This window comes from Euprymna scolopes, chromosome 24 (assembly GCF_053919585.1).
Source record: "Euprymna scolopes isolate OS-2025 chromosome 24, ASM5391958v1, whole genome shotgun sequence".
NCBI classification, from domain to species: Eukaryota; Metazoa; Mollusca; class Cephalopoda; order Sepiida; family Sepiolidae; genus Euprymna; species Euprymna scolopes.
This window is the reverse complement of record NC_136505.1, coordinates 61,833,682-61,844,850: the sequence shown is the minus strand read 5'-3', so window position 1 is coordinate 61,844,850 and position 11,169 is coordinate 61,833,682. Positions and strand designations below refer to the sequence as shown.

Below are 11,169 nucleotides of genomic sequence, written 5' to 3'. Positions count from 1 at the left end.
TTCGAAGAAAGCAGTCTAACTTCACCAGATGTATCTGAAAAAGGTCGGACGTTATATCGGCTGAAACGTTGTGAAAATAACACTCAATATGAGAGCAGTATTCCGAATAATCAAAATAATACAAAATCTTATTATCTTAAAAATATAGACGCTCAAGTTTCCCTAAAATGCTATTTATTTACTCGGCACTGGCCGTGAGTGGACATATTGTTAGGTATGTGCGTGGGAGGGGGGGGGCTTAAATAAACACAATTAAAATGTATATATTATTATTATTATTATTTTTATTATTATTATTAATATTATATTCTTATTATTATTATTATTATTATTATTATTAATATTATATTATTATTATTATTATTAATATTATATTATTATTATTTTATTATTATTATTATTATTATTATTATTAATATTATATTATTATTATTATTATTATTATTATTTTATTATTATTATTATTATTAATATTATATTATTATTATTATTATTATTATTTTATTATTATTATTATTATTATTATTAATATTATATTATTATTATTATTATTATTATTATTAATATTATATTATTATTATTATTATTATTATTAATATTATATTATTATTATTATTATTATTATTTTATTATTATTATTATTATTATTATTAATATTATATTATTATTATTATTATTTTATTATTATTATTATTATTAATATTATATTATTATTATTATTATTATTTTATTATTATTATTATTATTATTATTTTATTATTATTATCAATTTATTATTATTATTATTATTATTGTTATCATCATCATCATTATAGAAATAAAGAAACTTAATATTTTAGTTAAGTTATATCATCAAATTTAATTATTAATTTATTATGAATATTATTATCTATAGTGTTATTATCCTTTTGTGTATATGATCTTATTTTGTTTGGTGCGGATTGCCTCCTAAAAGTTAGGAATTGTTTATTTCCTTAAATCGTCTCCAAATATTGTGAGAATGAAACTTTTACACTTTTTAATTTACTCATTAGTACTTATTTGCAGTTAGCGATTTGTGAAAACCACTTAGATAAATATTGCGTTCTCTTCATGCGACTTGAGAAGCTATTACATCCTCTTTATATTTCGAAAAAAAAACAACACTTTTAACCAGAAACTATTGTATCCTCTTAATCGGATTGAAAAAAAAATGCTGCATCTGCTTTATGTGTCTCGAGAAATTATTGCATCCGTTTATGTATCTCGAGAAATTATTGCATCCGTTTATGTGTCTTGAGAAATTATTGCATCCGTTTATGTGTCTCGAGAAATGATTGCATCCGTTTATGTGTCTCGAGAAATTATTGCATCCGTTTATGTGTCTCGAGAAATTATTGCATCCGTTTATGTGTCTCGAGAAATTATTGCATCCGTTTATGTATCTCGAGAAATTATTGCATCCGTTTATGTGTCTCGAGAAATTATTGCATCCGTTTATGTGTCTCGAGAAAGAATGTTGAAACCTTCGCACTTTCTTTATGGAAACCATTACATCCTCGTTAAGTGACTGGAGGAATGATATATGATTAAAGAAATAATTACGTCCTCTTTTTAAATCTGGTGAAACTATTGCACTCTCTTTTAATCAATTTCGTTTTCTTTATATAATTAAAGAAACAATTTCGTCCGGTTTATGGCTTTTAAGAAACAATTGCGTCTTCTTTTTTTTTTTTTTATATAATTCAAGGAACACTTGCATCATCTTTATATGATTTGAGAAAGGATAACGTCCTCTTTATGAATCTCGAGAAATTATTGCCTTTCTTTCAGATAATTTGGAAAACAATTGGATCCTCTGTCACGAGAAATGATTGTGCTAATCTTTAGCGCCTTGAATAACCTTCGTGTTCTTTTTATGCACATTGAGAAACTATTGCGTCCTTTTGTGCCTTTCGAGAAACTTTTGCATTTGTTTCATGCGTCTCGTAAACTTATTGCCCCTTCTTCGTGCGTCTCAAGGAGCATACTCTTTATTTATTTTACTATTGGTTTATCACTTGTCAGAACCAAAAGCCACACGAGGATAAGGCTTAATGAGATGGAGTGATAATCAACAGAAAGATGTGGAAATCCATGAGAGTAATATTAACATTGATTAGTGGTATGAACTGCACTTAATTATTTATGGAGCAGTTTATATCAATAATTTATTGTCATTGAATTATGAGATGACCAAGTTGTAATTAGCAGGGAAGTAGTCTTGCGGTAATTTTTTGGGACACGTAGAAAACCTTTGAAAAGAATCTTACTATCATAATAATCTTTTTCGAGTAGAGATACATTCATTTTAATTGGTGCCAAACAGATATTCCAGCGTTGGTGATGAAAGAAAAGTTTGATCTCAGAGATATTAAAAGTGACATTTTTAACAAGTGTACACATGTTACATGTGCGAAGAAAAAGAATCAATGAGATCTTGATCACTACTGCTCTTTAAGGCCTTACCATAGACAGTGGTGTCAGAATATGATTTGTTAGATCAGGGTTTCCCAACGGGGTCATACCGACCACCAAGGGGGCATTACGAGACTTCAGGTGGGTGATGGAAAATTTATCGTAGAGGAGGTTCTTGAGATCCTTTAGGGAGGCAGTGAAAGACTGAGAGCTTCTAGTAACATTACTAGGTGTTTCTTAACACATTTTCTTTGGATTCACAATTCATTCAAAATTGATTTTATCACACTTATTTTTAATTGGAAACATTAGATAAAGAATCATATCTTGTAATAATAACAAAGCTTTTTAAGAGTTTCCTGAATCTGATTGATTTCTGATTCACGTTTTCAATAAGTCTTTCTTGGAATAGACACCGAATGGATTGAAAGATGGTAATCTAAGATTTTTTTAAAATTAAATTTGAAACCAAATATTCAAAAACAATTTGCACATTAATCGATGATTCCCGTGATTATTATTTGGATTTTGGTATAATTCGTTATTGTATTAGCAATGCTATGACATATTAATTGATCCACTTCGATTATTTATTTTCACTTTAATCATGTACTACCACACTACCACTACTGCTAAGATTATTATATAAGGATGTATGGAGGGGGCGATAGTAGGTATGCGAGTGTTCTATTGGGGCGTTTTCTGAAAAAGGTTGGCAAACTCTGTGTTGGATCATTAATGAAAATCGAGAAGAGTGTTAACCAAGATCCACGTTCGACTCTCTTTAATTTACTAACATATTTACCCATATAAAGAGATTTTTATCAGATCGCATGCGTAATTCTGAAAATTCTGAATTTAACTTAACTTTATAATAATCAGGATATCGTAATCTTTGAATACACTTACATATATAATATATATAAATACATTTTTTATCGCCTATATAATTTTATAACTCATTTATATCAAGCAACTTCATGCAATATCCGAAGAGATTTCCATTAAAATTATAAAAAAATACTTGAAATTAAAAAACAAACAAACAAAAAACAAACAAACAAAAAAAGAAATTGAGCCAGCGATAAATGATAGGTGAATAGATGTTATGTATTGGAGCCCTACGCCGCATGTAGAGATTAGTTCAACTAGTGTGAATTTCGAGAGTTTATCACTAAGTGCATGCCAGCACGACCTGGCGCCGAAGAGAAATATACTCAGTGCAGCTAGCGATTAGGCGATAGGGTTCAAGGTTCAGTTTCCTAGATAAAAAGGCTAAATGCAAGTGCCGCAGTGTTAGATGAAGATTGCATCACGTGATCGACAGAAAGTTTCAATAAGTTCTGCGGCGAGAAGCAGCTGATCAACACGACTCACGGTGTAAAAAAAAACTAAGTGAATCCCCACAAGCTGCTCGTTCGTCGTTCAATCTTAATTAGGCAAGAAAATTAAGTAAGAAAAAAATCTACAGCAATCTACGTCTTATAAAGGGTTCATTTTTGGTCTCTCCTCCTGAACGAATCATCTCGCCAGCAAATGACTTCAACAAATGTCTATTTCAAAGAAACATTCGTCCACCACTTTTATAGTGCTCAAACCACTTGCCTTTTTATTTACAAACAAACAGGAGCCTCGAGGGACTTGTTGAAATTTCACAGCGACAGTTTTGGGTGTAATACCTTGCTACTGGGCATTCTGCAAACTTTAGTGTGAATGGAAACATCGTAATATTATTGAAGCCCTTTTGTTAAAACTGTAAAAATATTTATCTAAATAATCTGGTTAATGTAGTATCAGGATATACCTGGTTATTACGGTTTATGTCCAATACCCTTATAGGAGTCTGTGACATATTTCTATTCTAAGGGCACCCAGCGCGAAAGGAAACCTCACTTTATTATACCATCTTCAGACAGAACAGATACTACCCTTGGATCCTAATCAGAAGACCAAGAAGGCATATTTTAGTTTCAGGTACAGCCCAAAAGCAACGTTGTTTTATTTAATTTTTTTTTTTACGTTGAATCTTCGGTGATCGTGAGATCCTACTTATTAAAAAGGAGGATATAAGGGGATAAAATCCTACGAACATTAAAGTAACGTATCTATATACTAATTTAATTTTCGTAATATACGATCACTGTTTATCCTCTTATTTTAATAAATAGGATTCCTAGATTGAATATTAGGTTGGTGCAAAAATGTCGTTTTTTGCCATGAAGATGAAACTAAAGATTTTTGAACCAACCTAATAAATTATGTAATGTTATCACTTTCTATCCTCTTTTTTAATAAATAGGATTTCCTCGGGAAGAAATCTCATAAGCAAATTTTCTGAATAAAATTTGAATATAAAAACTGTAAATTTTAATTTGCTCTATCTAGTATATTGAGCAATTTTCTTTTATAAAAATACTACCCTACCGCAAATATTTTGTAAGACTTTGAACCACAAGATTCATTTATTTGTCATCTAATTCATCTCATTATTCTGGTGTATATATATATATATATATATATATATATATATATATATATATATATATATATATATATATATATATATACGTTTTATTTTTTATTACCGTATCTTTCTGTTACGTTACATTATTGTTTCAGCTACCCGGCCGTTGTTTTTGGCCGTCTGTAGCTTCCTCAGACTTTTACAGAAATGTTCGTTATTATGGGATGAAAGAGTAAAAGAGTGAATAAGGTCAGGGAGGGGGTGAGAGGAGGGCGGAAGAAAGAGAGGAAGGGAACAAGGGGGAAAGGTGGGAGGGGCGTTTGGTATGTCGGTAATGTTTTAGTTTTGGGGTTTAAGGAACTTGCGGGGGAGGGTCTGGGAAGTTCATTTCTGGTGTGGCTGAGGGCATAGGGATACATGGAGGGGAAGGGGAATATGTGGGGGTAGGAGGAAGGGGTGTCTTTAAAATTCGCATCTTAAGTTTTTTGCGTCTCGTTGGTGAGATGATTTCTTGGTAAGTATGTCTTGACCTGTTGGGTGTTCGCTTATGTTTGGAGGCGGGGGGGTGCTATGATTCGGTTTATTTATTTTTTTTAGTTTTTATTTTGTTGTTAATTGTTTTGGAGAGGGTTAGCTAGCGGCCGCGGGCACGGGTACACACATGCGCACGTACTCACATATATACTTAAAAGAAACGGTCACATGTACACATACATCCCCGCCCTGGCGTGCAAATATATGCGCCGGGTAGCTGAAACAATAATATAACTTAACAGAAAGATGCGGTAATAAAAAATAAAACGCATATTTACTCTACAACAGTATTGAGCACTTTCTTCAGTTTTTGTTAATTACCATTTCCACTAAAAAACTATATATATATATATATATATATATATATATATATATATATATATAATGAATGAAGTCTTTATTCCAAATTTCATGATGTTGACCATCTTACAACTTATTTCTTTAATTCAATTGACACTTACAATTAAAGGAATAAATTGTAACATGGTCAACAACATGAAACTTGGAATATATTCTGTCATTCATTCATTATATGCTTTGTAATTAAATTGAGCTTCGTAAATAAGGATTGGTATATATATATATATATATATATATATATATATATATATATATATATATATATATATATATTTGTAGTCATTGACATAAGGCCCTGTTTCCTTGTAGACTAACACCTCTCCCAAGCCAAGGATTGAACCTAGAACCACCGTGTTGTCAATTGGCAGTTCTCCCACTCGATGCCCGCAAATAATCCGTCGGAATGTCTATTTCAAACAAACATCCGCCACCACTTTTACAGTGCTCAAATCGCCTGTTTGTAAACAATATATATATATATATATATATATATATATATATATATATATATATATATATATATATATATATATATATATATATATATGCCTTTTCCGAAGAGATTTCCATTAAAATTATAAAAACGAATTCAAGGTAAAATAATCGAGCTAGGGATAAATGATAGGTGAGTAGATTCCAACCAGAAACAGCAATTTTTCACCCTTTGCCAGAAACATCGCTAATTGAATGTGAGGAATAAAAGACAAGGAAAAAAAAATGAGAGTTACGAGTTTGCCGAAAGCACACCCAATGGCCACAAAATAGAAAATCTCAAAATAAACGTATTTCAATGTAAATAAGTTTTCGAAGGTGTACCAAACGATTTCATAACTTTTTGTCTACCTGCCTTCGCGCTTCTATAAAAAACAACACTTATTTAGACACCATTGAGGGAGATGAGTCACCGTGTCAGTATTTACAAAGAGAAAGGATCGGCGGGCGACCAGGAGAGACGAAGAAAGAGGTACGCGTGAATTACCCACCCTTTCCTTCACGCATTTCTTTATATATCTAGATCTATCTATAACCATTTGAATAACCAGTCTCTTCCTTCCTGGCAGCCTCACTTCCCTTCACGCCCTACACACAGACAAGGCACATTTTTTCGCAGCCGTATAAAAGCCGATCCAGCCGATGAACGAGTTCAGTTAAGTAACGAACGCAACGGACTCTAATTCGAATATCTTTTGCCATTTTTTTCACGTCGTCTGCTTATCCTTTTCTTCTGGACATCGTGTGCGCCATTTTTATTATCATTAGCCCAACACGAATTATCAGCTGTTTTTGTTTTTCAATTTGTAACAAGGACGTTACCGACCGCTTATAATATATATTTTTTTTCGTAACGAAAACCGTTGGTTCCATTTGATAACGAACACCAAGTATGGCTGGAATTAAAAGGAAAATTCCGTGAGTACTTGAATTTTTAAATTAAAAAAATATTTTAGTGATTTTACCACAGGCAAAATAGGTTACATTTTTACTAACCTAGGTATTTTTTCTGTGTGTTTTAACTTATTTTAAAGTGTTTTATTTTGTAGAATATTACACATTCGCACAATTGGTAACATTTATTGAATGTGTTTCTATCAGTGTTTAGTTTAATTTTTCATTTTTGAGCAATTATCGTGGCTTCCCTATACCTTCGTTTAAACTCTATGTACTTTACTCTAATTTTATTAAAACACCTTAAAATAAGTTAAAGCACAAAAAAATCTGATGCATATAGGTAAAAGAGTAACTTAGCTTGCCTTTTGTAATCTTTATTTGTTTTGAATTTATTTTTCTTACCTTTTTTGCTTTGTTGGCTATTCTAGAAAGTCACCAATATTTTTTGTCATCTTTCGATAATGGCCATTAACTAATTACTTGATTTTAGGATCGAACTCACAATATTTCACAGTAAAAAACGTGTGCAATTCCTCCAGAGAGATAATTGTTTGAATGGGATTTCTTGTTTACTTTATTAAATTTCTGTCTTTGTTGATTATGATTTTTATGTTTCTTTTTATCTAATTTTGTTTGTTGTTTTTATTTAATGTGTCTATGTGTTTGCTTGTATCTATCTATCTATCTATCTATCTATCTGTCTATCTATCTATCTATCTATCTATCTATCTATCTATCTATCTATCTATCTGTCTGTCTATTTCTTCTCTATCGCAAACTGTTCGTATATATATATATATATAAGTTATGTATATATATATGTTATATATATGTCATATACATATAAGTTATATATATATAAGTTATATATATATGTTATATATTATATATACATGTTATATATAAATATTATATGTTATATATATATTATATATGCTATATATGATATATAGAAGTTATATATACTATATATATGTTATATATTATATATATATGTTATATATATGTTATATATATGTTATAGATATATTATATATATGTTACATATATATAACTTATATATATAAATATATATATACATATAAGTTATATATATATAATTTATATACATATAAGTTATATGTACACATATAAGTTATATATATATACATATAAGTTATATATATAAGTTATATACATATAAGTTATTTATATAACTTATATATATGTTATATGTATATATATATATATATATATATATATATATATATATATATATATTAGGGTTAGGGTTAACTTTGCTTCTAAAATCGTTGAATAAATTCAATAAGAAAATGTCACATGTTTATTGCTTATTCATTTTCAGTTTTTATTTATTCCATTCACCTACTTATGCGCTTGTGATTTTTCGTTTATTGATCACACACACACACACGCGCACGCACACACACACACACACACACACACACACACACACACACACACACACACACACACACACACACACAAGCACAAGCACACACACACACACACACACACACACACACACACACACACACACACACACACACACACACACACACACACACACACACAAGCACACACCTGCAATACACACAAATATATTGTCATTGGTACGTGGTAACTCATTAATAAATATATATACTGTGAGGTCGCTTGATTTTGGGTTGTAAATTTTATTGTTGAAATTTTGTTAAAATTTTATCACGTTTTCGATTTTGATACGCACGGGTAACAGAAAACTTTTTCCGTTTTTCTGAAAATAATTCTAACGTATGAGATTTCGCCACTACAACCAAGGTACATATGATTTGTTTATAGTGGTGAAGGCTTTGTGAAAAACCAACCACAACTAATCTTTGTCGGTGCAGATGACTGGCAAGGATCATCGTTGCTTAACTTCAGTGATCTAGCGTAAACCGGTGTGTTAACATGATTTTTCCGCATATATATATATATATATATATATATATATATATATATATATATATATATATATATATATATAGAGAGAGAGAGAGAGAGAGAGAGAGAAATAAAAAAAAATAATGATAAAAAATTGAATTATAACGGACATATCCGCTTCAAAAAGAATATAAATTCTATTCGTTATAATTCAAATAAAGAAAAATTGATGAACACATAACTTAGTTCTTTTTTATTTCTCTATTTCGTCGGAATACTATTTCAATTATGCTCATTACAAACACACACACACACACACACACACGATTCCGACGTATGATCTTCCGCCACAACAACTAAGTTGCTCGGAAATTCACACAGGTGATTTGTTTATAGTGCAGAAGGCTTTGTGTAGCACCAACCACACATTTTGGTATGACTGCTAACCTTTGTCGGTGCAGATGACTGCCATAGGACAGAGTATACAATAGAATTTTCATATCAGACTTTCCTTCTCCTAGATGAATATCTTAACGAACACTGGGGGTGCATCTCTCCCAATGAATTAATGCGCCCCCAGATACCAACCTAGAAAGTTCTACGTCTCGGCGCGGTGCATACAGCGCCTAGTCTTCCCAAATGGTCACCCATCTGGTACTGGCCAGGCTCAACGTTGATTAACTTCGGTGATCTGGTGAGAACCGGTGTGTCAACGTGAATATGTATATACACGTTTTATTTTATTTTATTTTATTATAAGAGCTGAGAAAAACAGCCCATAAACTTTACTTCTAACCTTGCTGTGGGTGTATCTATGCATAAATGCACTTCCTTTCCCAGAAAGCGAATATTCCTTATCTTATGTTTGTTGATGTTTTTACCCAGCTTCTCGACCCTAGTTTGCCAAGTTCAATTAATTTATCACGAGTGGCCATGTGCTTTCGCGGTGCCACTCACTTAAGTTAGTTAGATAGATAGATAGATAGATAGAGAGAGATAGAGAGAGAGAGAGAGAGAGAGAGGGAGGAGGCAGGGGGAACCCTTTTTCTATCTAAAATTATTTTTCATATCTATTTTATTTTATTATTTCTGCAAGGGTTATCGTATGCCTATTAGTCTCGGTTGAATTCCATACTTTATTTAAAACTACTTTATGCCACGAAAAATGTCTAGAACATTTGTCTATACAAAATACTTTATCTAACTCATATGGCGTTTCGCGAAATTATCAGGTCGGTTCAGAAGTTGTTCCTAAATTAAAACCTCATCTTGAAAATGACAAAACTGTTTGTTTCTTTTTAATTTATTTATTGTTTTTTTAATTAAAATTAAAAAAAATTTTTTTTTTATAAATCTTTATTCATAACTAGGGCTATAACAACAGAATAGTCTTATCATTGTTTTGACTCTCGAGTATATATCTGACACAGACACAGTTAATCGACCGACAACCACATCACTCTATATAAAAGCATATAAGATATCAAGAGATATCATTGAGAGTCAAAATAAAGAATATGCTAGTGTCCTGGCCCTATTCATAACAATAACAACCTTTGCTCTCCATAACTTGATTATATCTGTCAACGAACTTATATATTTCTACGACTCGGCGCGGTGCATACAGCACCTAGCCTTCCCAAATGGTCATCTATCTGGTACTGGATAAGATTGTGAAATTCTTTAGGACTTGACGTGAAATATGAATGCAACTAATGTTCAATCGCCTCTTTGTACTGTTTTGTAATCCTCGAAAAAAGAGATAACCAGAGATAGTTAGGCCAAAAGAATATGCAGCTTAACGCAAGGTTTCCCAACCAACTTCTCCTAGATTTTTTGTCAGTAATGTTGTAAGAACGAGCATTATCATGATGGAAGATGCCTCCATGTTTGTTGGCTAAAAAAGGTCGTTTTGGGGTCAACATGAGTATGAGTCGCAGAAAAAGTATGAATGATGCTTTAGAAGGTTATGAATAATTCATGGTGATATATTTAAGTAATAAAAATATGCATAAAATAAATTAAAATGATTTAAAATGCTGGCATTGCGAGAAAAAAGGCAAAAAAATATGTTTTCGCAT

At 31.0% G+C, this 11,169-nt stretch overlaps 1 protein-coding gene across 1 annotated transcript in view; it reads left to right on the top strand.

Moving 5' to 3' along the window:
• The first annotated feature begins 6,822 nt into the window (after positions 1–6,822).
• LOC145246743 (uncharacterized) overlaps positions 6,823–11,169 on the top strand; it is a 69,461-nt gene continuing 65,114 nt past the window's right edge. Inside the window, exon 1 of the mRNA XM_080108502.1 lies at positions 6,823–7,204. Coding sequence (XP_079964628.1) covers positions 7,179–7,204 — 26 coding nt within the window. The 5' untranslated portion in view covers positions 6,823–7,178. The remainder of the gene's footprint in view (positions 7,205–11,169) is intronic.